The 27,607-nt window shown below is 43.9% G+C and overlaps 4 protein-coding genes across 6 annotated transcripts; all 4 read right to left on the bottom strand.

The window, feature by feature from the left end:
• Positions 1-425: 425 nt before the first annotated feature.
• Positions 426-5,510, bottom strand: LOC138620145 (tudor domain-containing protein 6-like). The gene is made up of 8 exons (XM_069697118.1): positions 5,370-5,510; positions 4,573-4,711; positions 3,606-3,939; positions 3,259-3,392; positions 2,946-3,109; positions 2,500-2,654; positions 2,174-2,259; positions 426-2,022 (listed from the first exon to the last, which is right to left on the bottom strand). Exons 1-8 carry the CDS (start codon positions 5,508-5,510, stop codon positions 1,940-1,942), a joined length of 1,236 nt encoding a protein of 411 aa, XP_069553219.1. The 3' UTR covers positions 426-1,939.
• Positions 5,511-8,596: 3,086 nt separating this feature from the next.
• LOC138619912 (transforming growth factor beta activator LRRC32-like) lies at positions 8,597-11,583 on the bottom strand. The gene is made up of 2 exons (XM_069696717.1): positions 11,482-11,583; positions 8,597-11,306 (listed from the first exon to the last, which is right to left on the bottom strand). The coding sequence occupies exons 1-2, from the start codon at positions 11,557-11,559 to the stop codon at positions 9,432-9,434; spliced, it is 1,953 nt and encodes a 650-aa protein (XP_069552818.1). The 5' UTR covers positions 11,560-11,583; the 3' UTR covers positions 8,597-9,431.
• Positions 11,584-11,765: 182 nt separating this feature from the next.
• On the bottom strand, positions 11,766-14,007 carry LOC138619913 (tumor necrosis factor ligand superfamily member 13B-like). 2 transcript variants are annotated; one of them, XM_069696720.1, is made up of 6 exons: positions 13,783-13,993; positions 13,570-13,657; positions 13,388-13,444; positions 13,192-13,304; positions 12,957-13,101; positions 11,766-12,500 (listed from the first exon to the last, which is right to left on the bottom strand). In XM_069696720.1, exons 1-6 carry the CDS (start codon positions 13,966-13,968, stop codon positions 12,385-12,387), a joined length of 705 nt encoding a protein of 234 aa, XP_069552821.1. In that variant the 5' UTR covers positions 13,969-13,993; the 3' UTR covers positions 11,766-12,384. The 2 variants fall into 2 exon arrangements, with proteins under 2 accessions (XP_069552821.1, XP_069552819.1); XM_069696718.1 differs by having other exon boundaries at positions 12,957-13,304; positions 13,783-14,007.
• Positions 14,008-14,303: 296 nt separating this feature from the next.
• Positions 14,304-26,802, bottom strand: eda (ectodysplasin A). Of its 2 annotated transcripts, none has more exons than XM_069696989.1 (8): positions 26,393-26,802; positions 19,513-19,612; positions 17,500-17,538; positions 17,011-17,181; positions 16,654-16,688; positions 16,479-16,530; positions 15,789-15,913; positions 14,304-15,476 (listed from the first exon to the last, which is right to left on the bottom strand). In XM_069696989.1, the coding sequence occupies exons 1-8, from the start codon at positions 26,714-26,716 to the stop codon at positions 15,213-15,215; spliced, it is 1,110 nt and encodes a 369-aa protein (XP_069553090.1). In that variant the 5' UTR covers positions 26,717-26,802; the 3' UTR covers positions 14,304-15,212. The 2 variants fall into 2 exon arrangements, with proteins under 2 accessions (XP_069553090.1, XP_069553089.1); XM_069696988.1 differs by having other exon boundaries at positions 15,783-15,913.
• Positions 26,803-27,607: the final 805 nt, after the last annotated feature.

Genomic DNA, 27,607 nt, shown 5'->3' on the forward strand with positions numbered 1-27,607 from the left:
TAGATATCCATAGTCATTGGGTTAAAGGTAACTTCAATAGATCTGAACTGCAGCTAGTTGTTAAATCTGCAAACAATAATGGATGCACATGACCTCAGACTCCTATAAATGCACATAATCCACTGTTGAGATGATTATCGTCTTCATAGCACTCTCAGATAAGATTTCTCAGTTGAAACTCCTTACAACAGCAGAAATAATAATTTACAGTAACAAACTGAATGCACGTGAAAACACAATGTGCTCGTTTGTCATGTACTATCGAATGAGCCACAGCAGCTCACTGTGCTGTGAGCATTTCTGCGTCACTTATGACAAGTGTCGTGGGAGTGTTTGGGTGGCCTGGTAATTCTTTGAATGAACTAAACCTCATTTACATTCTCTGTACAGCAGGAAGAGACACGGAGCATGTAGTACAACTACAGAGAACACGGCTTTATTTGTAAAAAATAAAATAAGGAAATGTACATACAAAACACCAGTCAACCATTGTCCAAGAATTTAAGATTAACCAATGCAGCAGGGCTTTAAGGATTATTAACCAAATGAAAATTATTCACAAAATACACCAAATTTTTGTAGCATACAAACTATCACTTAATATTGGGCCGCGAGTCTGGACATACTGGCTCCGTCTTGTGGGTGAAATAATCACGACACACTTCCCCTGTTTTGACGCACAGGAAGGGGAGTACAGGATGCAGACACGGACATCTCAAAGGAGGAAATGTTCAAAATAAAACAAGCAAATGGAATTTTTAAACATATTCCATGCATGTAAAAAGTTACAATTGTTTGTTATTTTTTTTTAATCACTATTTTCAAGACAATTCTCAAATTCCTTTTGATTCAAACATTTTAATTTAATATACAAAATAATGAAACTCTGAAATTGTAAGTTCCAGTAATGTAACAGTAAATACAATTTGAATAATAATGTTGCTGCTGGCAATGTGTGAACTTCAAAGTAAAACATAACAACACAGAAGAAAGCAGAGACATGCACCAGTCTAGTCATTACCTTCAGTTATAATCCTACAGTTTATTTAATATCATATTCCTTTGATTTAAATATCCTTCATTTATCCAATCAGCATAATTTGTGTAGACATTTACATGTAGACTTCACGCTGAATATACTTTATGTTCACTTAAACATTTCAATTTGTTCTCATTTAAGAATTATTAAAGAAGGGGTAAATGCGTTTTGGGGATTTTTTTTTTTTTTTGTCATCATGCAGCAAAAAAATGAAATAAAAGACATTCAGCTTTTGTTGTAATTCAAGTGGTCTGGTAGAACAATAGGCTTCTACAACTTTTAGCTCTGTATTCAGGCTTTAGAAGATGCGGTCCGTGACTGAGACCTTAGGTCAATCGTGGCCATTTAAAGATGTTAAACCTGATTCAATGGGGGAAAATCATGCCACAAAACTCTGAGGTTCAGAGGGGGGCGGGCAGGAGTGGATGTCACCGGACGGGGATTCCGCACCGGGCTCAGCGCACCCTGTTGTCGAGTCCGTTAGCCCATTGAGCAGACCGCCAGGAGTGCAGCGCTAAGGCGGGGGGTGGCGGCGGACACGGGGTCATCCAGTCAGGAGTGAGACCCAGACTAGGTGACTGTTCTTCGCTGCTACGTCCCTCTCGCATCGGTAACTCGGCCGCCTCTACTACGGGAGGTTTGTGGGCGCGGACGAGGGATGACAAGAGGCCTAGGCGACGACAAACCTCGCATGCCTCGGGAGGTGGCGGGAGGGGCAGTTACAGGAGATGGGGTGTTTTTTTTTTTTTTTTTTTTGCATACCCCAGCTTTAAATGTCCCCGTTTATATCTGTGTGCTACATGGCAGAGTTACCATTTGTATTTTAAATCTGACGTCGGTTGGCTGTCACACAAGTAACACAAAATGAAACTGCTCTACACACATCCTCTTCTCTCTGACTTACTTCTTACTTTGAGTATAGCACGAGATGAGGTATTTCTCCCAGTCAGAATCCTGTTTGTGCATTTTAAGTTGAACGGCACCTATAAAACAAACCGCAAGATTTAGAGTAGGAATGAGAGACGTAGCACTGTGCCAGATAAATGAAAATGAAAAGTGTGGCCTTGGTAGAGAATGGCTACACTGCCACCCACTGTAGATGCACAACAATTTCCAATTTCTAACCATTCTTACTTCTTTTGAGGAGACCTGCATTCTTCAGTTTATTATGTTTTGCATGTCCATTCTGGGCCAATCTCAAAGACAGCGATGCACCTCTCCTGAAAAACAGATGATGACACATTTGTTCAGTTAAGATTTGGGGGCAGTAACTGTATACACTCACATAGGCATATATTGTACTTATTCATGAATCAAGAATGCCTTTTTACCTTTCTAGTACCAATGAGTTGATGAATTAACAACATTAGATTTGCTAATAAATCGTAATGATTTAATCTGCTTAAATCCTCTTTGTTCTAAATTTAAAACACACAATTAACTGACTGTGCTTCAAGTACCTCATTGCTCCTAGCTTTCCTTTTTCCAGGAACAGCTCGACTGTAACGGTGGACCCCTGTGGGTAAAGTCTGGCATAGAGGGTCCTGTTGTGCACCATCGTTTTGAACCAGCCCACTGCCTCCTCTGACCAATCTCTCCCATTCGCAGGCATCACCTGAGGGGGAGGAAACACACACAAAATACCATGAACTGAGACAATTCATTTCCTTTGTCACAGAGCAGTCGTATAAACTGTGACTAATTGAGAGGATAAATGCAAATAATTCAGTCTACACTCTCACAGCGGAGCTTGTGAACCATTTGCGTTCATGCAAATTCAGAGAGGGATAATTTGCACGCCTGTCTGAAAAATGTAACAAATTCAGCAGCGAGAGATTTATGTACTAGTTTACAAGCATGTGGAGGACAGCGCTTATCATTTGGGTTACAACAGGGAACCACTCACATTTGCCAGTGAAACCTGCACAGCCTGAAGGGGAAGAAGAGCCATTTCTAGAGCCAGTTCCTTCATGTTCCACATTGACAGGCAGGCAGTGTCACCATGGTCCAGCCTTTTCACCTCCACCTTGATGGATGTCTCACCTTTTGCACCACACATGGCATTTTTATCTTAAATATAAGAGAACAACGTGGCACAGAAAGTCAAGCCACAAATCCAGTGTGAAACTCCCAAGTGGCTCCAGCCAGGTAAAGTGACACTGCTACCATCTAGAGGTGTGCATTTGCAAAACCACTCCAAGACGTCAAACTGGACCCACCTCTGCTCACTCCACATATTTTCATCACCTGAGCCCTGCACCATTTTTCCTGCTGAGGGAACCAACCCATTACTTGGGTCCCAATGTCTGGAATGCGGTTCTGCTCGGCATATGAACTACCGGCTTTCCAGCTGCTGCAAAAATAATGACAACCAGAAACATGTGGATTATTCAACAAAAAAAGAAAGGAGAAAAAAAAAAGAAAAAAAAATCTACAAAGAAAGCTGTAATGAACAAAAAGGATAAGTGGCTCTTTAAGTCCTGCAAATGTGATCAGGGAATCAGTGAGGGTTTGAGAAAAGCTGAGAAAAAGCACATGAGATTAGACGCCATGCTGAATGACTTACTCTGTGCAGAGGGCCTGCAGCTTCTCGGGGGAGTCTGCATGCTGGATGTAGAAGTTGCCTGGGCTGACAATATGAGACACTACAACTTCAGCCTCTTCAAACCTGCGGATATTGAACTCGGGAATGCTCATGCTGTTGAACTTTGGCACTTTTGCATCAGCAGAACTGTTCTCATGCTCAGGTTCTTTTATTTGCGTTGTCAAGTCGATGTTTACACTGGAGCTCTCAGCCTGCGCGATTACATTTTGGCAGTCTTCACCTTCCAAGGGGCTCAGTAGAGGATCCCCCCGTACCACCTCTGTGAAGATGTCTCCAATATCCCATAACTCGGTTTCTGTAGCAATCACACAGCTATAGATCAGACAGCCGCTTGACTCGGCTCTTTTCACTCGGAAGACCGGCGCTCTGTTTTCAGTGTTTGTATGCAACGTTTTTGGAGGGAGTGCATCGTCGGTCCCAACATGTGCGAATTGGTGCCTTTGTATTTTGACGGTGGGTGGCGCCAGCTGTGGCAAAACTGAAGTGTACGTGCTTTTGGTCCACTCTGTGACAGTGACCTCCAGCGTGCCCATGTTTTTAGCTTTTTCTCGGAGAAAGTGCAGCAGATGAGCGGATGTTTGTTTCTGGTGTTGCACCTGAACATCCCCCTCGCATCCCCATCTTAACACTGGTGTTGTGTTGACGGGTTTACGGCCGCCGATCTCTAGGAGTACAGCTTGTATGGGAGGCAGCAGAAGTTGTGGCCTCTCTGCGCCGATATCGCAGCTGTGAGAAATAGCAGGTGCAACAATCGCAGCATCTGGCTGGCTTTTCTCCTCAAAAACAACTTGTTGTTCTTCAGCCTTTAAACTACAAGGTGAGCTTGGGGTCAAACCGGTGCTGTTAAAGCTGGATGAAATGCACATCGTGTCTTCCTGCTGGACTGCTGCCGCAGGCCGAGAGGTTTCGAAAAATTTCAGATGCTGACGGATCAGTGTGGCTCCAAGCACCTGGACTGCTTTTGCTACGGAGCTCGCCATGAGAGAGCTCTGCAACATGGGCCCAAACTTGAGAACATCTTTAAGGGTCTGATGTTGGCTTGTTCTCACTCCGTTTTTGACAGGAGGCTGGACACAAACCCGAGGCTCTGTCAATTGGGAAACGCAGGAGAGAAGGTCTATTAAATAAAGTTTAACAAAATAATGAATAGGGTTGCACTGAAAATCATATCATCAAATCATTCATGGCATATTTGCATAATGCTGATGCTAGTTTAGTTTCAAATTAGCAGCTAAAGCTGTGGGATTAAATCTTGATTTACCAACTGTGAGGTTCTTTAATAAAGCTGAAAGCTTTGCAATTGCTTGACATTTCACATCCAAAGTCTTTGTGAGCTCACTGAACACACTGCTGGGAGGAGATGAATTCAAGAAACTTTGGACCTCTTCGTAGGCCTGGTGGAAAAGTGAAATATTTGTATGTTTATTCAGAAATACAAGTAAAAATAATAATAATAATAATAATTGTGCTAATTAAATAATACAGAAAATATACTTTCATATATTCAGCAATATTTTCAAAACCTTTGGACATTTTCGTTAAGATTTGGGCAACCACAGCCAGCCCACCTGGCCAAATATAAAACGTATCCGATGGCTTTAACAGACGATTGGACCACGTGGCCCGCCTGCTTGCTAGCGATCTTAATGTAAAGAAGTAGGTGTGGATGGGGGGGGGGGGAGAAACAAACAAAAACAACAAAAAAAAACTCGTGTGAACATTTACCTTGTTGGCGAAGCGGCGAAGTTCTTGCTCGAGTGTATTCCGGGCATTTTCCAGCAGGAACAGCTTGTAAGTCAACTGCACTCTCTGGCTGATCGAGGAGCGCTGCAGCTGCAGGTGGGCCGGTTCCTCCCGAGGAGCCATGACCGTCTGCAGCCCGGGATCTCACCGTCTTCTTCTTCTCTTGTCTTCGGGCATGCAGTTTCTCTAAGCTACTTGTCTCATTTATAGGACATGCCGCGGGTGTCCTGCTCTTTCTTCAACGCATCTGTCACCTGAGACAACTTTTAAAAAAAATACTTTCTTTTTCAAGCGCTCTCGCCGTTTAAACAGGTGGACTTCCTTTGGGCTGTCAGGCCCCTTGTCTGGTCCTGAGCTGGGTTTGGGTCAGTTCATTTACATCTTGGCTGTGACTGAGCAGCAGTGCTGGAGTGAAACTGAATACATTTATTTTCCATTTTAGGCCACTTTATATTTCCACTATTACATTTCAGAGCAAAAAAAAAAAAAAATAGTGCACTTTTTTTTTTATTCCACTACATTTGTCTGACAAACTCGAGTTGCTAGTTACTTTTAAGATGAAGGAAAACCATGCATCTCCAAATTTGGTGATTTTTGAATTTGAATGTTTGTGATAAACTGAAGGATAAGATCTTCCTTCATGGGCTCCCGTTTCTTAAGCAAATTTAACTAATTGAATTTAAGTAAAGGGCCGGAGTACATCTTCCACCACGGCCAGTCAGCGAGCTCAGTCTTGGGGTTATACCCGGTTGTGTCTGCCCGCCAAGGATTACATGCACATAGCAGGTCAGTTCACAGCTGCAGGGAAAACTACCCAAACTTTCTCTGATTTGGCAAAGGGGTAGGCCCACAGTTTCAAAACAATATCATCTTCTTTGCCAGGTTCATCGGTGGTGATAAATTATCTGAAGTCAGCATTGTCGAGTCAAGTATTGTTTGTTTTATTAAGACTCACAGCATTTCATCGATGCTCGGTCTGAAATTTACAAGGTTTCCTTGATTAATGTCTCAATATTTACACTATATCATTATTCATATTTATAAGAATATATTTGATTGTGTTTTAAGAATAACTAAGATAATAAAATGTACTTTTTTTTTTAAGTGAGGACAAATGGATGTGGGGTGTCAAATTCACTCTCTCAAAGTTGATCAAATAAAGTACCTGCTGATAAAACCATTTATTTCTTCTCAAACTTGGACTTGAAGTGTCATTACTAAATGTTAAGGGGTGCATGCACTTTTGAGTTTAATTGATTGTTGCTGCTGAGAAAACACATCCCCTATTATTTCTGGCTAGGTCATTTTTAAATGTACAAAATTCACAAAAAATGGCCCAAAGTATGAGCTGATAAAACCAAGTGAGTTGTAGATATCCAGAAATAAAGTTACAGTGCGGATGCATTATTCAGCAGATGTGTTTCCTGTAACTGTCAGCGGGCTTGCAGAACTCTGCATTACTCCTGCTCATGCCTGAATGACGGACGCACGCAGAGAAGGCAGTGCCTGTAAAAACTTTGTGGACTTTTTGACGTGCCACCGACGCGTCAGCCCTCCGGGATTTGTCCTGGTGTGAATGAAGGGCGGGACGCTACAGTGATGCTTTCTTGGATCACCTTTTTCAGGGCCCTCTGCATGTGATGGCTCAATCATGGATCAAAGGGCCTTTAAGCCAACAAATCTGTCTGAACATTTTGTGAATGAAAAATGTCATAACTGAGACGGCCCTTATCATACTGTGTGCTTTTGAAGACTTGTCCCCTTGAGATTGAGCCTGCATAGACACCAAACCAACTTTTATTTGATTTTTTGTTGTTGTTGTTGTTGTTTTTTAAATGCATAATACAGCTTCACCGTTCAGGCTATAATAGGCCTACATTAAAATCTGTACCTCGATGACTCAGTTCCTCAGCATTTAAGAAATATATTTCACAGGTTTATGTTGATACACTCCTGTAATATACTGTATCGTGTCCCATAATAGTTTCTGTGATATTTGCAACATAAAGTTCCTGTGGATCTGCTTTATGAAACTTTGAAGAGGCTCTTGATCATTTGTATTTAAAATCATCTTTTGTGTCTGCTTTAAAGTAGGAGGAAAACTAAGAAATTATATTTTGCAACTTAATGATAAATAATATGTTCAGATTAATTTCTATATTGTGGACCAGGCATATATTTTCTGGAAGACACACATATATATATGGAAGAGAAACTACATGGGACATGAGCGCAGACCAAACAGCTGGAGGCAAAGGCACAACTTTGGATTTCATTCTGAATAATTCAAGACATGTGCAGTGTTAATGGCAATACAAAGTGACTTGTGCTACATTTGAGAAACCACATTTCACTGATGTAAGATAAGATTGTCTTTTATTAAGAGAGATTTCCAGAATCCAAAGGGAGAAACTGAGTGATACAATACTTGCTGTAATGTGCTAGCAAACAAGCTGCTGCTGATGTCTAAATGCCAGCTACTATTAACCACCAAATAAAAGAATGAATACAATTTGCCACTTGCATTCCTATGGTTGCACACCTAATGCTATCCACACAGTGTTCTATTCTTTTAGTGCTCTTTGCTTGAACTTGTCAAGCTGCTACTTGATCTCGTACCCAGAGCTTGTAGGTGGGGCAACAAAGACATTTCCTACAGTTATATTGCTCAAGAGCCAGATTGATGGGCATTCAGGCTTTTCTGACACCGATGCTGGCATCACATCACCCCTGGCTCTTATGAAGAGACATTAAGACTGTCTCCGGTGGACACAGTGGTAATGGAGGGACGGACTGAAAAATGGCACTTTGCATCAGTTTAAAGAAGGAGGATGTGTCAATAGGAGGACAGTTAGAGGATTGCTTAACAGGATATCCTGCAAAAGCGGTTTCTCTCTGTTTTGCACACAAAGCATGTGATTAAGGTTGTAATAGAAGTCTTCAGGATATCTGATAGCAACATGTCATTCGTACACATTCTCACCAATCACATCACCTCATTGACATGGCTCCGCAGTGAGGTATAAAACTCAGTTTATTTATGCTGTCAGTTGAACTTAATTTTAATGATTACGTTCTACATAGACGGTTTTGTTAGTGGTTCCAAATTCAGTCAGATTTATTGAGTGAGAACGCACGCACATTGAATGGAAGTAGCCTTACAGCAAACATCTTATGACTTGGTGGACTTCAAGTAACTCAACTAAAACCAGAAATGAACAGAAACTGAAATTGTTCCCTTTCAACATCAGTGATTTATTTTGCAGGTACGGAAATGGGGATTCATACTCCTAAATGACGGCTGCCAGCATATTGTGGTTTTTATAGGTAGAGCATGTTTATTATGTACAGCATAACTGTTGCCACATTCTCAAGGGTCAGAGCCACATAAATCATACATTTCAAAACTCAGACATATTCATATAGTGATATGTACAATGGATCTTGTATAAGGACAATGTCAAATGAGCTATTTTCATTCAAAAATATAGAAAAATATATGATGTGTTTATCCACACTCTTCCAAGGGCTCTTTTGCTGGCATCATGTTGCATTTTTCAGAAGTTCAGCCCTGATTCTGGGAATGTTGTGCAAGGCCTCACAGACGTCATAAAAATTTAAGCCAAGGTTAAAAATTTTGTTGCGAGCAAACATTTCACAATGAAGGATGGGCAACAATTCTCCGCCTGATTATTGATTTGGCGCGCACGGTAACCAAGCAGCTTGGGAGTCGATAGAGCCAATTTCAAACACAATATTTTAGCTGCACGGGTCACACAAAGTGATGCACGTCCTCCAGACTTGTAATGTGCAGCGGAGTCATTCAGAGAAAGTTCGAACAGAGTGAGAATAGAACTGTGTGGCTTTACTGCCTTTTTATTATCTGTTCTTGCAGCCGTTAAACCACAGTTACATTAATTAACTCCCTGGATTTACGTTTCAGGAAGCAAAGTTTGCTCTCCAGTGTCTCACTGAATGTATAGGTTTGCTATTTTATATAACCCATATGTACATATAAAACAAATAAACCAGTAAGAAAAGAATTTACATGATAAAAGGTCTTTGTGTGCAGCACAGCTTCCTGCTGAATACGATGAGCACTGTGAATATTACAGCAACAAACAGAACAATGATCATTTGCCCAAAATTAACTTCCAGTGCCTTTGAAGGAGACAAACAATAGATCAAAGGCTTTTCCAGATAATCTGTCATGACAAAGTTTCTAACACGTGTAAAGCATTCAGTCTCATTGATGTCAGGCACTTTAATCTTCATCTCATTTAAGGTTGTCAGCCATCCACTGTCACAGCAGTTGTAATTATTACCACTGATATACGTAGTAGTGAGGTGTGTGGATAGAATCTGCATCAAAGACTGATTTAAAGTCATGAAAACATTATTTCTTAGGTCCAGTTCTGTCAGAGGAGAGCAGCCTAAACTGCTGGGTATCATATCCAGGTGGTTGTTTGATACGTTCAGATGGGTTAACGCTGGCATGCAGGGTAAAGACAGCCGAGAGCTTCTCATGTTTATCTCACTGATAATCAGGGACTGAAGAGTTGTTTGCACACCGTCTAGTGCCCCCTCATGCATTTCCATATGTAAATTTTTCGCAAGGTTGAGGGAAACCAAAGCGTTTCTCTGAAATGTGTTCGGCTGAAGTACTTTGATGTTGTTTTCTTTGAGACTGAGGTGTTTAAGAGTCCTTAACTGCCCAAATGCAACGCAGGATGTGTTCAGATCCATTTTCTGTGTTGATTGAGAGCTTGTCGAATGGTCAGTGGAAGAGCAAGGTTGCACTGAATTGTCTTGCAGATTAAATGTTTCTATTTGTGTGAGTGCGCTGAGAAAAAGTGGGGAAATATGTGCTAGTCCGTTGCTTTGCAGGTCGAGGTGCTTTAAGGAGTGAAAGAAAAGCTGGCGATGGTGTCCTGAATCACTGTAATTTTTAATATTCCACATGATGTTTTGCAGACAGTTATAGCTGAGATTTAGTGTCTCTAAAGAAGACAGAAGGCTCAAAGTCTCAAGTGGGAAAGACCTGAAGTGGTTGTAGCTCAGGTCAATATAAATCAGTGGCATTAGTCTCCAGTTTAAGTGCAAGTTATTTTTTCTGGCTATTTTCTCGCTTACAATCTCATTGTAAAGAGAATTGACCTCTGATACCACTGTAGCCTCTGAATTCAAGGCACCCACCATGTTATTCTGTAAATAAAGATACCTCAAACGGTTCATTTTTGGAACTATCGGAAAGTAAAGGAGCTTGTTGTAGCTCAGATCAAGAATCTCGAGCCTGTACAGCTGGTCATCCTCGCGTGCAACAAAGAACTCCACCGAATTTCTACTGAGATTTAGATATTTAACCTGATGTAATTTAAAATCACAGATGTGTGCGAGATTATTTTTGGCCAAGTCGAGCGTCTCTAATCGTCTCAGTGGTTCAAATGTCCCCTGCTCTATCACTGCTATCAGATTGTCATCAATAGTAATGGTCCTTAAAGCTTTACTTTCTTTGAACAAATCGTGTGAAAGTCTTGTTAAAGCATTACCAGTCATCTTAAGATGATCAAGAGAAGACTTGTTTCTAAGGTACAGCTCCACTGCATCGTCACCCAGGGCGTTCATTGATATGTCCAAACTCTTCAGCCTACTGAGGGATAGGAGGGCTTTGCTGTTCCTGCCAAGGTTGTTGTTTAGTCCATTTCTGGACAAATTCAACTGCTCAAGTCGAGCCAGGTTTTCAAAAGCCCCCTCGGAGATGAGATCCAGCTGGTTGCTGCTCAGGTCCAGCTGCTCCAAGTATGGTAAAGCAAGTGTGTGCAACTGTCTGATGGAGTTATTGGACAGGTCTAGTCCTCTGAGCCTCACATCCAAATCCAGAGGGACAGAGGAGAGGTTCTGGTTGTTCCAGGACTGCTCCTTCAAATGAAAGGAACATTAATCATAATCAAAGAGAGAACCATGGAAACCACAGTTAAATAACATTAGCATTCATTAAAATGTCAAAACCATCCACTTTGTTCGCTTAAAAAAAAAAAAAAAAAAAAAAAGAAATAGATGATTTTTGCATTTGAATTGATCATCTTGAACCTACCTTTGGAGCATAATATGTGAGTCCAGTTATACAAAGGGCATGGCTGAGGGACCAGAGTAAGAGAAGATTAGAGAACATGTCTGACCATTCTCCCTCTGCTGCTGCTGCTAAACTGCACCACGGCTGTTGTCAGAGCTCATATACAGTACACACTCACAGACACCCTATTATAGCCATGCTTCATAAAAAAAAAAAAAAAAAAAAAAAGGGAGAGAGAAAACAGCTGTGGACACCAGATAGGCACTGCGGATACTATATTTAGCCAATAAAGACCAGACCAGTGCGATGTCACTTTATTTACATGCAATGACAAAACAAAACATGTAAAATGTGTTACATAGAGAAATGCATTTAAAATTAGCTGTGAATTAAAATACACAGAGTTTATTTGTACCAATATTATCCAAATCATAACTTCAATTTCAACATGATGCATGTAAGTATTTACAGTGTTGCGGAGTGTCGTGCCAACCAGAAAAACGCCTCCTGAGCGATATAAATTGATACATTTGTTTGTTCCTGACATACTCTTTGGAAAACGGAAGCCGTTCTAAAATAAAGGAGAGGAACAAATAAGCAGACACCGCGTAGGTGGAGCAGGAGGGAAGCCCCCGGCAAGGTATAAACAGACGAGCTAAAAATGGGCTGATGAAAGGAGGTGGTGGCGCACAAAGACAACAGGGATAGGCTCGGGAGAACTCCCTGGATGATACAGTTTAATGGTTGAAAGGTAAAATAACTGACAGACGATCTGGGCAGTTCATTTAAAGAGTTCATTATGGTTCCAGCACGTTTCCTGCTGTCACTCGACCCTTTATCGGCATCCTCTCATGCAGCTCAGTGTCAGTTCCCCACTTCCTGCAACAATGATCTGCGTACTTATCATCCTCGTACGGTCTCGTTTCAGTTCAGCCGTATGACACCAAAAAAGGTTGAGTCTGCGTTCATAGAGATCACGGCGGTGGGCCTGTACGGGATCACCAGCTCGAGCTCGTCATTCTGAACCAACTGCACTGTGCCTGCAACAGAGGATGAATACTGTTGTAATGGAAGGTGTCGGAGGAGAAGATGGGGTGACAAAGTGAAGGAAAAGCAACGTAATACATTCTTAAGTTCCATGACTTCCACACGCATCAAACCATCTAGGGCTCCCTCTCACCCTGTATAGGAGCATTTGTTCTGTTTTTCCCTCCTTTACAGTATATTTTTCATTTATTGAGTCCAATGTCTGTAGATGATTGCTGTAAGAGAGATGCCTCACAAGGACAAGGCTGTTCAGGTTAAAGGAATGGTTTTACGTTTTTCGGAAATGCGTTTATTTGTCCTCTTGTTAAGAGTTAGATTAAGGAGATTGACATCACTCTCGTGTCTGTGAGGCAGTTTCAAGGGCACGGCCTTGCTTAGCACAGAGAGTGAAAAACAGCTTTTATGGCTCTAAGGTAACAAAATCCCCCCAGCAGTCGTGCCCCACTTACCTGCAGTGTAGCACGTATTGGCGGGGGTTTCATCGGGCATCTCTTGCAGGCACCGCAACAGCTCTGTGGACGTCGTCCCTGCTTTACTGGAGCCCCAACTGCGGATTATATGACCCATAACAGTGCTTGGGCTCTCGAACAAAACCTGCAAATTGAGCAGAACATTAGCTGAATAGTTGGAACAAATCATATGCAATATCAACTTAGTTATGCTTGAGGTATAGTGACACAATACTTGTCCAAACACCAAGTAATAACCATCCTCTTGGACAACAATTCTGTTTTCCTTTTGTGAAATTGTATTTCCTTGCTGTGCAGAAACAGTCCAAGGGATCACTGTTATATTTCCTGTGGGAAAAGGAAAGATATGCTTATTCAAAATAATGGCAGACGGTGCAATGCTACAGCCAAACACTTGAATTTAGTTTTACCTCTTCTGTCTGGCTGTTTGTTTGTGTTAGCTCTTAGCTGCAGAAATGATGTTGGAGCTGGCAAGAGTGAGAAATAAACACAATACTTTAATTTTATTAACTTAGCACATACTGTTTATGGTCTCACTACCAGATTAGACCGTAACTAATGGACACATTTTTGGTTCTCAGCTCCAACCCACCTCTGCAGCTGCTCTGTTGCCTTTTTACTCGCCCAGAAGATATCTTCAGAGAACTCTGAGCTTTCTGGAAAACACTTGGCTCGATGTCCTAAGAGAAAACAAAGCATTAAGATAAAATGTATTATTGCAGCGCTATCTGAATACTCACTAATGGCATAAATCTCAGTAGTACAATGTCCAAGATGACTCCATCCTGCATAATCAGTGACATACCTCCCTTGTTTTAGACGTCTTGGCCAGTTTCCCATTGACTCCCTCAGAACGTGGCTGATTTAATTGTAGAATTATGTCCCCTTGGAGTTTACGAAAATCATTTTCTAAAACACTGGCTCTGTGCACCAGGAAAAGACTAAGACCAAACATTAATGCCGTTAGTGACAATAGAGCATTATAAAGCATAGCGAGACTTGCAGACTGAATGTCCCCAAGTTACTCAAACGTGCGAGGTCACGCATCAGTAAACTCCGGAAACCTGAACGTTGGGTTTCAAAATGAGTTTCTAAATGAGGAACTATATCTTTTGTCTGCCTCACAACATGGAACTCATTTAGGCCGCATGGAAATTACAGCCAACGCTACAGTGTGTTGTGAAACTTGCAAAGTAAAATCCACGTTTTGAATAAAGACGAAGGCCTCGCTCGCAGAACATCATTTGTTCTCGTCAGCACTCGTGAGTTTGAACCTTTTTAAATGAATACCACTGGCCGCATGAATGCAAGAGACAGACAAATGTGTTTAAGACAGAAAATGAAACATTTTAATCCATCAATCAACTCCATTTACAAAAGTATATCCCATTTTATATACAGTATGTACAGACGTGTATTAACAACTATCATTTTTCTACATGGGTTCATTCATAAGGTAACTAAAGAATAGCACTGTAACAAAACATATCGCTGATATTCTGCAGGGATGCTGTAGTGCAAATGTGCGCAAAATATATAGTGCTGTTGCTCTGTGAATACCTTATAGCTCCAGTTTTAAATGGATTTTCTTAGCTTGGCATAGATATTTTTTTTATACTTGCTTTGAACATTTATATAATCTCTTGATTTTATAACCCAGGGACATAATGGAGCTTAAAACACCTCTTACTGATAACTGCTAACATAATCAAATTCATCAAAAAAAAAAAAAAAAAAAAGGCCAAATAAACAAACTGCGGTTAAAACATTCAAATAGCTGGTGTTTGTGGAGATACAAGATTATCATTCAACAGCACTTAAAAGCACATAATTATTAAGTATCTGTCAGCGCAGTGTCCTTCCTTGTTATAAAGAGAGATGCTGTCTGTGTTGACACAAAACATGGTGACTATAAATAGAAACTGTTTTTGTTTGATGAGGACATTTGGTTCATCATCTCTCTGCACAGAATCAATGTGAAGGGAAGCAGAACAGTCTTTATTGTCCTTTTTAATATGAACATGTGAAAGTGAGCCAGTCACCCAGGGGCTTCCTTTACTTTAACAGCCCAGAGTTTCCTCTAAAAACGGGGCAAGACGTGGCCAAGAAATTCTGGCTAATCAATGTATTAATCCCACTTCAGGCAGGACGAGGAAGACTCTGGACTGATGTGACTGTTGGGAGCAGCTGGTTCGTTTCTGCAGAGGGCTGGTGGTGGTGGTGGTGGTGGTGTAGTTATCCGTTCTGACCAGCAGATGGAGCCTCTCCAAGTCTGACACTTCCCAGGAAGGTGGTGTGGTTGGTCATATTGATGAGCGTGTACTCGTGGGCTATGCGTATGGAGATCTTCTGGCCGGCGCGCAGCGGGCTCACCCCAGCCGTGTAGCAGGTGTTGAACTTGCGCTGGCCTGTCTCGATGCTGCAAGTGCAGCGGAGGAACGGGTTGGAGTCCACCATCACATCATAGCTGGCAATGTCAGTGAAGTTGAGGTAGTACACCTGATGGAAAGGGGACATGAAATTCACACAAGACTGAGAGGGGTAGTCAAAACAAGTCCACACTATAATTTAAGGGCTTATTTAAAGCTGAAACAGCTGCAATATGATAGAAGCCAACTAGCCTGTGAGTTATAGAGCTTCACATTTAGCCACAGGGAGAGAGGAAAGAAATATGTCCTATATTATGACTCAAACATTTATGGTGAAACAAAGCAGGCAGGCTTTTAAGCTTAACTGAGGAACAACTGCCAGTTCTTTTGACTTTGAACTGTAAATTTAAAGAGTTACGTCAAGGACCGTACTCACTTCTACCTGACTATATATGAAGTAGACACCGTCCAACAGCACCTCTAGCTGTCCAGTGCGAGAGTGCATTTTAAACACGCGGTGATGGATGGACACCATCTTCCAGTTCTTAAGGACGCCTTGAGACAGATCTAAACATGTCACAACAAACACACAGGAGGCAAACGGTCAACATAAACAGCTTTCAGAGGCGTGTAACTACAACCAGAGCTCTGTGCGGAAACAAAATATAAACCCGCTAATGATGATAACACGTCTTTAATACTGACAAAGTTGGAGCGGGGCCATCTGAATGTGCTAGCATGCAAGGCTTCTGCTCCTGACCCGAGGTAACACAGCTCTGACTTAACGTTATAAGACGTACAGATTTACTTTAAGGCAACTCTAATCCTTCATAATATTACTATAAATATTAGTGATGGCATTTAGCCTGCCTAAAAATCTTTGGTTTTGGAAGTGAATTCCACAAATCTTTCATAAAGTTGACCAAATCTGGCATGTTGAATCTCTAGTGTAAACAATGTGAAGTGTTTATATTTGTTCTCTTGTAATTGTGAGGTTGGACCGGCATGCCTATTAGCACAGTTCCAGACCTGGCTGTTCGACAAAAGGGCATTGGCAGGGATTATGCATGCTTATTGTTGTGTGTCAAACCCGGTGGTGTAACTTCAACCGAGCGCCGGCAGACAAACCCACCTTCTCTCACTTGGATGGTTGTTTCCTGGCCTTGCAAATGAACCACTGCGGGCTGAAAAAAACAAAAAGACCTCTGGTGACTAATCGGAATTCACATTAAACACGGGGAACAGCTGTTTCATCAGGGAACTGGTGCGGTTTTAACATTAAATTTCAAAAGGTGACATACTCTTACCTGGAATTCCTTTGTTTTGGTCTTATCAGGGACCCCTGCAACAATAAGAGAGAGACATGATCAAATTCTGGCCTACGACGCTGCCGAGGAACAAAGGAGAGATGATGATTTAAAACAAAACAAACACTGACATAGTTTAAAGATAAATCATTGCTATTCCATGCAATGTTGACATCCCGCATCAGAAAGTCTCACTGTGAGTTAATCAATGGTGACAACTTGAGCCCCCTTCTAGTGTGGGAAAGTGTCTACATGCAGGAAAATACTGTAATCTCGGAGACAAATCTCTCAGCTCATTTTCAAGCTCTCTGGCTCCAGTCTCGGTCTTGTCAGCGTGTTCTATTTTAAGTTTCATACCTGCCGGACCTTGAGCGCCCGGAGGTCCCTGTGGTCCAGGGGGTCCGGGGGGTCCTGCAGGCCCCACGACGTTGCTTCCTGGAATACCTGGGATTCCAGGGATGCCCGGTGGCCCCTGCGGGCCTGGGGGTCCAGGGGGACCAGGGGGCCCTGGCACAGACCTTTTCTTCCCTGGAAAGAGAGAACGCAAATTAGTTGGCGATAAGGTCCATTTTAATTATACGAAGGCAGAAATCCCAAATTTGCCTGGCAGGGCTTAAAAATCTGTCGAGTATCTGTGCAAATGGAAATTTATGATATGAATAAATGCAAGAGGTAAGAATAATAATTATGAATAATTCTTCCCTGAAGGACAGAATCAAATATTGTCATCCACTTTGAGCCGATATGGTTCATGTATTTTGGATGACATCAAGGACACTTCCAGAAACAGGTAGCAGTCGAGTCACTGACCAAGGTAAATGAAATTTAGGATGAATTCTGTCTTACCTTTTTTCTTGTCTTTCCTTTTTTCCTTTCCAGTCGATTCTGAAAGAAACAAAAACAGTGTGATTAAGCTTGAACTGCTCTCCTCAACAATTATCATCTCCGATAACATCTCAAGTATCCGGCTCATTCCGAGGAGGTATCCTAAACGGGCTAAAATAACAGATTCAGATGTTGTGCGCTGAACACTGGAGTGGAGGTATGTCAGTCTGTGGTATCTTGTAGTGTAGTAATTTGTAAGTGTGGTTTCACCTCCTCTGTATGAACAAGTGCCTTAAGCATTCGCAGGCAGTGGAACTGGAGAAGATCATTAGAGAGATACTTTATCCTGCCAAAATCCTTTTCTTTGAATTAAGCCCAGATGGAGAATGCAGATGAAAGTGTGTGTACATGTGCGCGTGTCTTTGTGTGTGTATATGTGTGCGTGTGTGTGTGTGTCTCCCCTTTACAGCCATGTGTGTGGGTGAGCTTGCATGCATGTTGGTGGGGCATCTATGTCAGTGCTTGAAAGATAAAATGCACTCAGTGCGGATCTGTGCGTGCGTGCGCGCGCGCGCGTGCGTATGCTCTGTGCGCATCTGAAGAATCCTTTTCAAAAAGCCGTCTCGCTTGCTCTTGTGTTTACCATGTCATTATAACTACAAAGGCCATTTAACCTTAAAACCTCACAGTTTGAGTCCCCCTCAAACATATGGCCAGGCTTTCTCCTCTGGCTAAATGACTGGATGCATCCGCATAGATTTCCCTTAACGAGCAGCCCTATCTGGAATCTGGTGCCCGTTAGGAGTGCCGAGAACGCACGCACACGTGGAAACACGCGCGCGCGCGCACACACACACACACACACACACACACACACACACACACACACACACACACACACACACGCACACACACAAAAGCACACATCTAAGGCTGAGATTACAAAAGCCTTTGTCTGTGTGCTGAGAGCAGAGGAGAGACCTGGGAATGATTAGTGTTTAGAGGCTCGGGACTTTACTGATTTATGTAGAAAGTCTCAAAGGTGAGTTTTTTCTTCTAATTTAAACACAATCACTACCCCCCCCCCTCCTCCTCCCTCCTCCTCCCTCCAAGTATTCAGTGTCACGCCACAGACATTGGAATGCCTTGTGATCATGCTGCACTTGTTGCACTCAGACATGAAACTTCAAAGGCCTTGATTTTTTTTTATTTGCATAGTTCGGATTCTAAACAAAAACTACAAAAGCAAATTCAGACATATTGGCCATATGGTTTTCCGTGGAGCTATTGATTAACATAAATCAATTCGGGGGAATTAATGAAAGCCATCAACGTCTCAGACGAGAGACTCGCTCAGAAATGGCCGCTGGTTTATATCTCACAAAATGATTCTTGTTTGATTCAGTGGGAGTCTAAAGTGTGTAACGGCTCTGTTGACAGGTACTAAAGATGTTTTGGGGGACCTGATATTATAGCGAGATGTGGGTGGGGCGGGAATCAAAGCAGGCTTCGCTGTCTGTTTCAAATTGGTGAAACCCTCCCAAACTCCTTGTAGTCCTTGTTTGCTATCCAAGTAATAATCAATCCCATTCCATTTAATCTCTTGCTCTATAAACTCGGCAACGTTCTGTGGTGGAGACGCTTTGTTAAGTAAACACAAAGCAGTAAAAAAATTGATACCGCAAAAAAAAAAAGAAGAAGCGAGAAACCATTAACAAACTGTTTTCAAAATGTAGGCGTAAGCCCACCGTAAGCCTGTTATTTACACTGTACCGATTTGCCTCCAAACAAACAAGGGTTACAGAAGCCACTTGCTCAACAGTCGATCAGGCCGTTGCCAAGCACATATCCAGAAAACAGCCCGACGCAGGTGCACTGCAGAGCGACGGCGGTTAAATAAGACTGAATTTGGAGCTCGAAGAATATTAAAAAAAAAAAAGGGCAAACCCGGGAGATAATAAAGTGTCGGCCGGCGAGCTCTTGTGTCGAGGCGCGAGAACAAAAGACACGACGGCGGTAAACGACGGCTTGCACCTGTTTCTGGCTCCTTGCCGGGACTCCTTTTCGCTCGCTGAGTTATGCCCCTGTTGTCCTCTGTGGCGTGGAAGTCGCTATTTCTGTGCAGTAACTTCTCCTGCGGGGGCACAAAGAAAACATCATTAGGTCGGGACGGTTGCACCGAATTCACATGTGCCACAGCTTTAAACCCAGAGAGCTTGAAACCCCCCCCCCCCCCCCGCTGTGACTATCAACAACAGCCGAGACCACCGGAGATGAATTCTGCGAGCCAAACAAAAGGAGCGAGCGATACACGGTTTTGAGAGTGAAACCCGTGTCACGAGTGGCCTTTCTATTCTTCGGGTGTATAATGTTTGCACAGAGACAACTCGGGGCATTTGAAAAGATGTGAGACACTGTCAGCCAGCACATTCATTTGTGGCCAAGCCATTGTCCGTCCCATTGGGGCTGTAACCCATCCCGTAACCCAAGTCGCTTTTGTCTGCGTTGCTGCCGTTTGAGACGGTCACCTGGTCGCGACTGCTCTGAAATTCACCTTTTGGATACAAAAGGAGGACGTGAACCGTGGTTAATCCGAGAGCAACACCCATTCATGTGGCACCTGGTCCCAGCCCTATTCAGTGGCGGCATGAATAAGCTCAAAAAAACAAAAAACAAAAACAAAAAAAAGTCAAAGAAAAAGGATCTGATGGAGCTGGTCTGAGCTCATCCCCTAAAAAACAGGAAAAAGCTACGCTTGCGGTGGCGGTGGGGTGTTCCCACGGGGCGAGTGAGCGGCGGGACAAACCGCATGCCTGCGTTCTTATGCGACCGGTCCCGTGTCGACCTACATTCACATGAACTCTGTAGGACGTGCTGACCCGACCGCAGCGGCTCTGACAACGGCATGTCCCCCACCCCTTCCCCCCGTGTCGAGGACTCCGGGTCTCAAATCACAGATTGTTCCCGAGTCTCTTTCTGGTCGGACAGCCGGTTTGCGATCACATCGTCGGAGGATTCCCAGAAAGGCGACAGACGCAGAAAACCCCCGGCGCCGGGGGAACGCCACGACGAGACCACCCGAAGCCTCTCCTTTCGTTCGAGCCTCGCGACGCGCCGCGTCGCTTTCGGTCACTCTTCGGAGCAAATAACGGCACGAGCGCGAGGCACAACGAGGCACAACGAGGCTCCCGGTTGCGCCGAGGGACAGACAACCGGACCGCTCCCGTTTGTGCCGGACATCCGCTCGGCGGGCGTCCGGGCAACGCGACATCTCCCAAAAAGCGGTCGACGCGCGCGGCGCCTTGACGCGGATCAGAAGATGAAAAAATAATGAGCCGCGGTGCTCCGAATGAACCGGACGAGCGTCCCGATGAGACACCCCCGTGACCCCTTCCTTTTCCACGGGAGCCCGTCGCGGTCGGGCGCGAGACGGGATGACGTCTCGCTCGAGTCAACGCGGCTGTTAAACCCCAACAGCAAGAAAACCTCGTTCTCCTGAAAGCAGCTTGGTGAACTCCCGGTGCCTCTCCGTGTGGTTGGAAAAGCAGATCCACTGGAAGACAGATGAGAAAAGTTATGTTTCCAGTTACTTCTCTACCTCGTCTCAGATGTGGGAACCCCCTCCCGGGGCGAGGGATGAGCTGCGTCGTGTCGAACACCCCCCCCCCCCTCTCCCGCCGGCCGTGTCGGGGCGAGCTCGGAGTAGTTAAAAAGTCTACATCCCTGACCGGCTGCCAGCCGTGTCTGACCTTTTTTTTTTTTTTTTATAAGCACGGGAATTCCGGCCCGACGGAGGAGTGTGTGTCGGAACGGTTTACCGACACACACACACACACACACACACACACACACACACACACACACAGACCTCCAGATGTTTGCTGCGAGCGGCGACGTTTGCTGTTCATTTGGCGCGCAGGTGCCTCCACATCTCCTCTCCAGCTGTCGGCGTGTCGAGGGAGCTTTTTTTTGTGTGTTTTTTTTTTACCTCTCAAAAGGACTCGGGGTGTATGTTCGGGCATATGGCAGCGCACTTTCGTCTGTTCTGACAGCCAAACATGATTCAACAGCCAATTTCTGGCCCGAGATTAAGCTCCAGCAGAACGACAAAAGACAAACAAGCAGTCTGCTAAGGCTACTACCAAACTGGTGCAGCTGGTATTTGGAGATGAAGGCAACGAAGTGATTTCTTTTGTTTTGTGGGGTGTTTTTTTTTTTCCTTCCTTTCTCCAGAGAAGTCCGTCCATTACACGACTGTGAGCAATGGTTTTGCGCCCTTGTTTGCTTCATTTCGCGTCATTACAACATTTACAGCCTTCATACCCTTCAAAGGCACGCAGAGTTACAGTAAATCAGGATGACAATGTGTTGGTATGTATGCCAAGTGCCAACTGTTGAGTAAACCATTCTTTTCAGCGCAAAGGAAAAATGCTATTAATTACAGGGCTTTCAAATCTTCAAAGCGTGGGGAGGGCGTGGGGGGGGGGGGGGTTGCCGTTGGGCGCGGAGGACGCGATTCCCTGTTGCTTCGTGAGGATATGACTAAAATTCAATCACCCCCGGGGATGTGTAATTTCAGGATCACAAGACTTCTTTTTGCCTTATTAACATTTACCATTACAACGGCTTGTATTCTTACCGATTTTTAGCACTTATACTCCCGAAATACCCCCCTCGCGCCGTTTCGAGCCGATTCCCAAAATAAAACTCTCCGGCTCGTGTGTGTGTGTGTTTTTTTGTGTGTGTTTTTTTTAAAGCTCTCTGGCTTTCGGTGCCGTTTCCAGCTCATATTTCCCCACAAAATGAAGACATTCTGGTTGCGGTGCACGTCCCCCCCCCAAAAAACCCAAAAAAAAAAAATCCTACGCTGAAAATTAGCCACCGACTTGTGGTTGAGAATGTGAGGTCGCAGAGTTGAGGGGGTGAAACGGAGGGCTGGTTGGCTGTGGTTGCCGACCGGGTGCCCATCACCGCCGGCGCGAGCATTACTAACTTCAGCGGCATGCGTACTCTTGAGAGCCGATTGCTCATGATACTCCTGTGATTCACACTCCTGGATTCGACAGTGACGGCGTGTTTTCTTCTTAAATATCACACAAAAGGAGCGGCCCTCCCCCCGGCCAATATCAGACGCTGCTCTCTGTAAGGCCATGTGTTTCAAACCAGAACTTGAGGGGGGGGGGGGGGGTAATTTAATAACGGTATGCATAGATTGTCATCTAAAAAAAAGCTGGTGGAGCTCAACCTAAGGGAAATGTAGCCTGTCAGCAGCCAATCACGTTTCAGATTGTTGCAACACTTTGCTGGCAAAGTGATTCTTCGCTGAACGCTGTGAAAGCCTTGAGAATTTATTATTTTGGTAGATGTTTGTGACTCTGGACTTAATCTTTACTGGGCGTCTACGCCATCTGTCTGTCAAGGCAATTCAGGCTTATATGGAAACATTTGCAGCCTCGTATCGCTGATGCCTCCTCCGCCTCGCGCTTTTACCACACGCGTGTCTATCCCGATTAACCGCTAACGGGTAGGCTCGCCGCTTTGTGCGCACGTGAAGCTCGCCGTTTTAACTAATCACGCACTGGTCACAATTAAAGTAGATGCGGGTGACAGCCCACCCGGGCGCCCCACAGCTTGTATGCTGTTGAGGACTTTGTGTCCCATCAAACTGACTTTTTTTAATAGCCGTTAACTAGGCTCCAGATGTTTCAGCATCTGTTCTTTGTGAGACTTTGAAGGCGTACATCAGAGGAGAAAATTATTTCATATAATGGTTGTAAGAAAAAATGTCAGGCGCAAGAATAAAACACTATCCGAGCTGACGCAATTAAATATTCGGTGGATGGACTTTTATTGTGTTTCGCTGGCTGACGTCAAGGTGAACGGCGGTCAGGCTGACTGGGGGTCTTGCGCCACTCGCTCCGGCTCTCCGTGTGCAGCACATCGCTCTCCCTACCACAGACGTTAGTGCCACGCACACCTGGGAGGGGAGTTTTACTGTTGGGAACTGAGCAGATCTGCCGGGCAGCTGGGATTTACTGCCTTGCTCAAGGGCATTACCAACTGTGACTATTGAGGTGAAGATTGTTTGTTCACTTCCCGAGCCCAGATCATAAATGACCACATCATCTGCTCTCATTAAGAAGCAACTAAAAGGGTCTGAAAAAAGCGTGAGGTACTAAGTGGTGCTACATTTTAAGCTGCATTCCAGAAATGAATGATTTTCTCTGACGACGCTACAATTTGTTTTTCTTCCAGATACTTTGATTGAATTATCATAAATCTGGAAAGATCAATAAACCTTTCAAGTGGCAGCTTTGACTGCGAAACAGTATTGTCTCAATTGCTGCTCTTTCATCTGAAAGATGAAGATGCAATTTTATAGACATCCAAAGAGACACAAATATCATCAAATAGATTCACTGTTACGAAGCTGGTTTGACTGGATTAGGCGCTTTGTCTTGTTTTCTTCCTTTGCCTCGCATCACCTCAAAACCAAAGTTACAAGCAGTTCGTCCTCTGTTCACAGACAGATTCTGAATCTGACTACAGACTTGGGAGAGGTACTGCAAATACAGCCTCGATTCTTATCTGTTGACTTTAAGCCGCAATTACTTTCAAAACAGATTACATGCGTATCTGCAAATCAAATGTGCAAATGTCCTGAAAACAAAAACAGCAAAGTTCAGACCTCAAGTGCTTTTTTTCCGTGAAAACATGTCATATGTCTTGATTAAAATTGAATTTGCTGACCGAATAAACACAGGATGGTATTTAAAAAAAAATAATGTTTACAACTTTCCCTCAATGAAAAGAACCCATTTCCCTCTTTCCATGAGCACTCTTAGAAGTTTAGATATTTACAGCTAGAAACCAAACTTTCATGTAGTTTATTTTTGTCTTTCCTAATTAAATGAACCCTAATCCTCTTTAATACCAGGTCTTAAGTGAACAAAAGTTCTCTTTGCCTTCAGTTTGACTTGACTGCACCAGAGATTTGGTATTTCTTCTTCTTCCAATTTGTTTGGAGTGGGCTGTTTACCACGGTTGACTTTTGTTCGACACTGACCAGCTCTGCTGAAAACGATCAGACACGCACTAAATTGCACGCACAAAGCTGTTCAGACATGACGACAAACCGCACCACTTGTCTTTTTCAAAACGCGACTCCACCACAAGGCAAAATAAGAAGTCAGTCTGCGCGGAGGAGATCCACCGGTATTTACTGACGACGAAGCCCCCCCCCCGTGTTTTAATGTCTGTTGTGCGTGATGTGTGGTACGAGTGTTCGTTCCTACACCTGATTTGATTTTCTTTGTCTCTGGAGCCTTTTCATGTTCCGTTACACTTGTCTGCCCACCTGCCCCGTTACATCCCGTTACACCAAATGTGACTGATGCTTCTGAAGTGCCTTTGATGAAGACTTGTGTGAAAAATCCAATAAACAATTTTTAGCTCGACAAAAGAGATTCTTCAAAGGGAACGCCTGGAAAAGCTAACAAGTGCGGCCGCTGCGTCTAAATGCCACATGCTCCTGTTTCTCCAACTATGTAAACTTTGGGATGTGTAATCAGAGTTGTTTAATGCAGACATCTGGCAGGGACAGCATCACAGCGCTGTTAAATATTTACAGCTGGGCCACAGTCTTTCACCTCATGAAGCGTCACCATCTGGGCTGAATACCAGGCTCATGCATCTCACTCAGATTTAACCAGGGAAACCACTGCTATCTAAAATAAGCTGAGCTAAAGGACACTCTGAGGACTAAATGAATAGTCGGAGCCTGTGAAAGGGAGATGTTGCAGCAAATCCCAACAAGAGCAGTGGATCCAACTCATCTTTTCTACAGAGATGTAAAAGCAAAAGCGTCCATCGTGGATAACTTGAATTCCTCGGGGTGACTATCACATTGACGGGCTCTGCACAACTAAATGTCCGGCCAATGCCCCACGCAGCGGATCATTTTCACTGTAAAAAAAAAAAAGGTTACACAACTGCTGACATATGAGCTAATTGAGCGAGCACAGCAAACTTGAGAGGTACAATTGGTCCTTTTGTGCTGATGAAATTAGGGAGTGTGTGGTGGTGGTGGTGGTGGTGGTGCTGTTGCCAAAGCCATAGAAGACACAATGAACGTTCAATCAGGCTGCTGCCAGAAAAGAAAACACATGTGAGACGAGGCTGGCTCTGCTCCAAGTACCAACTGCCCCCATGTAAGTCCTGTTGAATTTACATCAGCCCTTGGGCTTTGCACCTGCTGGTGATCCAGTTAATTTTCCGTCCACCTGCTCCAGCACATAGACTGACCCGTCGCTGCGATCCCAGCTGGGCAGGCTGCCTAAGTTTTGAGCATCAACCTGTGTCTGCTCTGGGGAAACAAGACAAATTGGTTAAATGTGGTGCGATTAAAGAGAAATAAAGTCATTTCAGAAGTACACGGAATGAGTCAACCGAGATGTTTTCCAGCAGCAGTTTCTTGTTTTTATGAAGACATCATTTGGACCATAACCCCTCCAACTTTCTTAAAATATGCCACCCTGCGTGTGTTTACCTGAACAGGAGACTTTGGCCAGGTGACAGATTTAAAGCGGATACCTTTGTGCATCTCTGTCCAAGAGACTGAATCAGCACACGGGAGCGCAAATTCAAACATATTTGTGTGGAAACTGAGCTGACAAAACTTCGTGACAGGCTACTGTAAAAGAAGTTGCCCAGAAACATGCCATAACAGAGCACAGGCACCAAACCTGACACCGTGATACGGGAACAGGAGGACTGAGCGGAGGTGAATGAACACGAACAGCCTCCGTGAGAGGAATGAAAACAATGTAAAAGAAGCTCCTGACTCTATATTATTTTGATTTTTTTTTTTTTTTTTTTTTCCACGGTGTCATGTTTTGAATTGTTGTTTTCTTACCTCATGAACCCCTCCGACGCGGCTGCTGCCGGGGTCCAGTCGCGGGTGGCCGGGCGCGAGCGCCGCCGCCGGGTCAGCGGGGTCACTCCCCGCAAGTGTCAGCATAGAGTCCCGCTTCTGGTGGATAATCTCCCTTCTGACTTCGGACCGCAGGTCCAAATAACAGACGAGGGTGACCGCGTGCAGAGACAGCGACAGCAGGAATAATCCCAGGAAAACGACACTGCTGCTCCGACTCCTGCACTTCTTGTTGCACGTGCAGGGAGCCACTCTGGGCATCACTTTGTCCGGGAAATCCTCCGCGGGTGAACCATCGCGTGCCATTATCGGACGGGAGGGCGAGTCATATGCTCTTTATCTCGGCATAATCAGCTTGTCTGTCTCGCGCGGGCCGTGGCTATTCATTTACATGGAACCTCATAGGTGCAGCAGCAGCAGCAGCAGGTCGCTGCAAACTTCTTCCAGTATCTGTAGTAACAATGGAGACCCGCCCACCTCTTCTATGATTGGTCCGGGACAATTAGTAGCCCAGACGATCCGGGCCAGAGGTTGTAATAGGTGCAGTAGTTGAGCGACACCTAATGGACAAACCCAGCTACTGCAGCCGCCTGCAAACCAAGGAAAAGATGTGAGAATATTCCCCTCTTTTATATGTTTTGTCGTTTACAGTGATGTGTGATTATTACGCAGCACTCTGTGGCAGGTAAACATATTTCGTGACCTTCTTTCAGTGATTTATTTCCTGCTGTATGAGTGTGAATGGGGGGGGGGGGTGTGGGGGGTAGGTGGTGAGGTGGTCACTGATTAATGTATATTGTTTATGCATGTGTTTTATGTGTTTTGGGGTTTGGACACACCATTTTTCATTGGCCTGCTTTGTTTGGCACTTTGTTTTGTTATGTGGGTGGCACATGGGCGGTGGCGCATGAAGTGGTGGTCCCGTGTCAAGAACTGATTCAAAACCCTGGTAAATATTGCCCAGTATTGTTATTGAAAAAGAGCAAGCGGTTGATGATTACATCATGTCATCAAAGAGTGGAAAAGTATTACAAATTATGTTCTTAAACAGACTACAAATAACACAATTATATTTAATTACATCTGGACTATGTCAGGCTGAACAGTATGATAGGAGGCTTGGAAGAGAGTCAGTGTCACAGTGAGGTCAGCATCACTTTGTGTACAACACCATCAAATACTCTAAACATATGTCAC

This window comes from Brachyistius frenatus, unplaced genomic scaffold, assembly GCF_029030835.1.
Source record: "Brachyistius frenatus isolate BFR_SWC_R1_liver_20210118 unplaced genomic scaffold, ASM2903083v1 Contig_22, whole genome shotgun sequence".
NCBI classification, from domain to species: domain Eukaryota; kingdom Metazoa; phylum Chordata; class Actinopteri; family Embiotocidae; genus Brachyistius; species Brachyistius frenatus.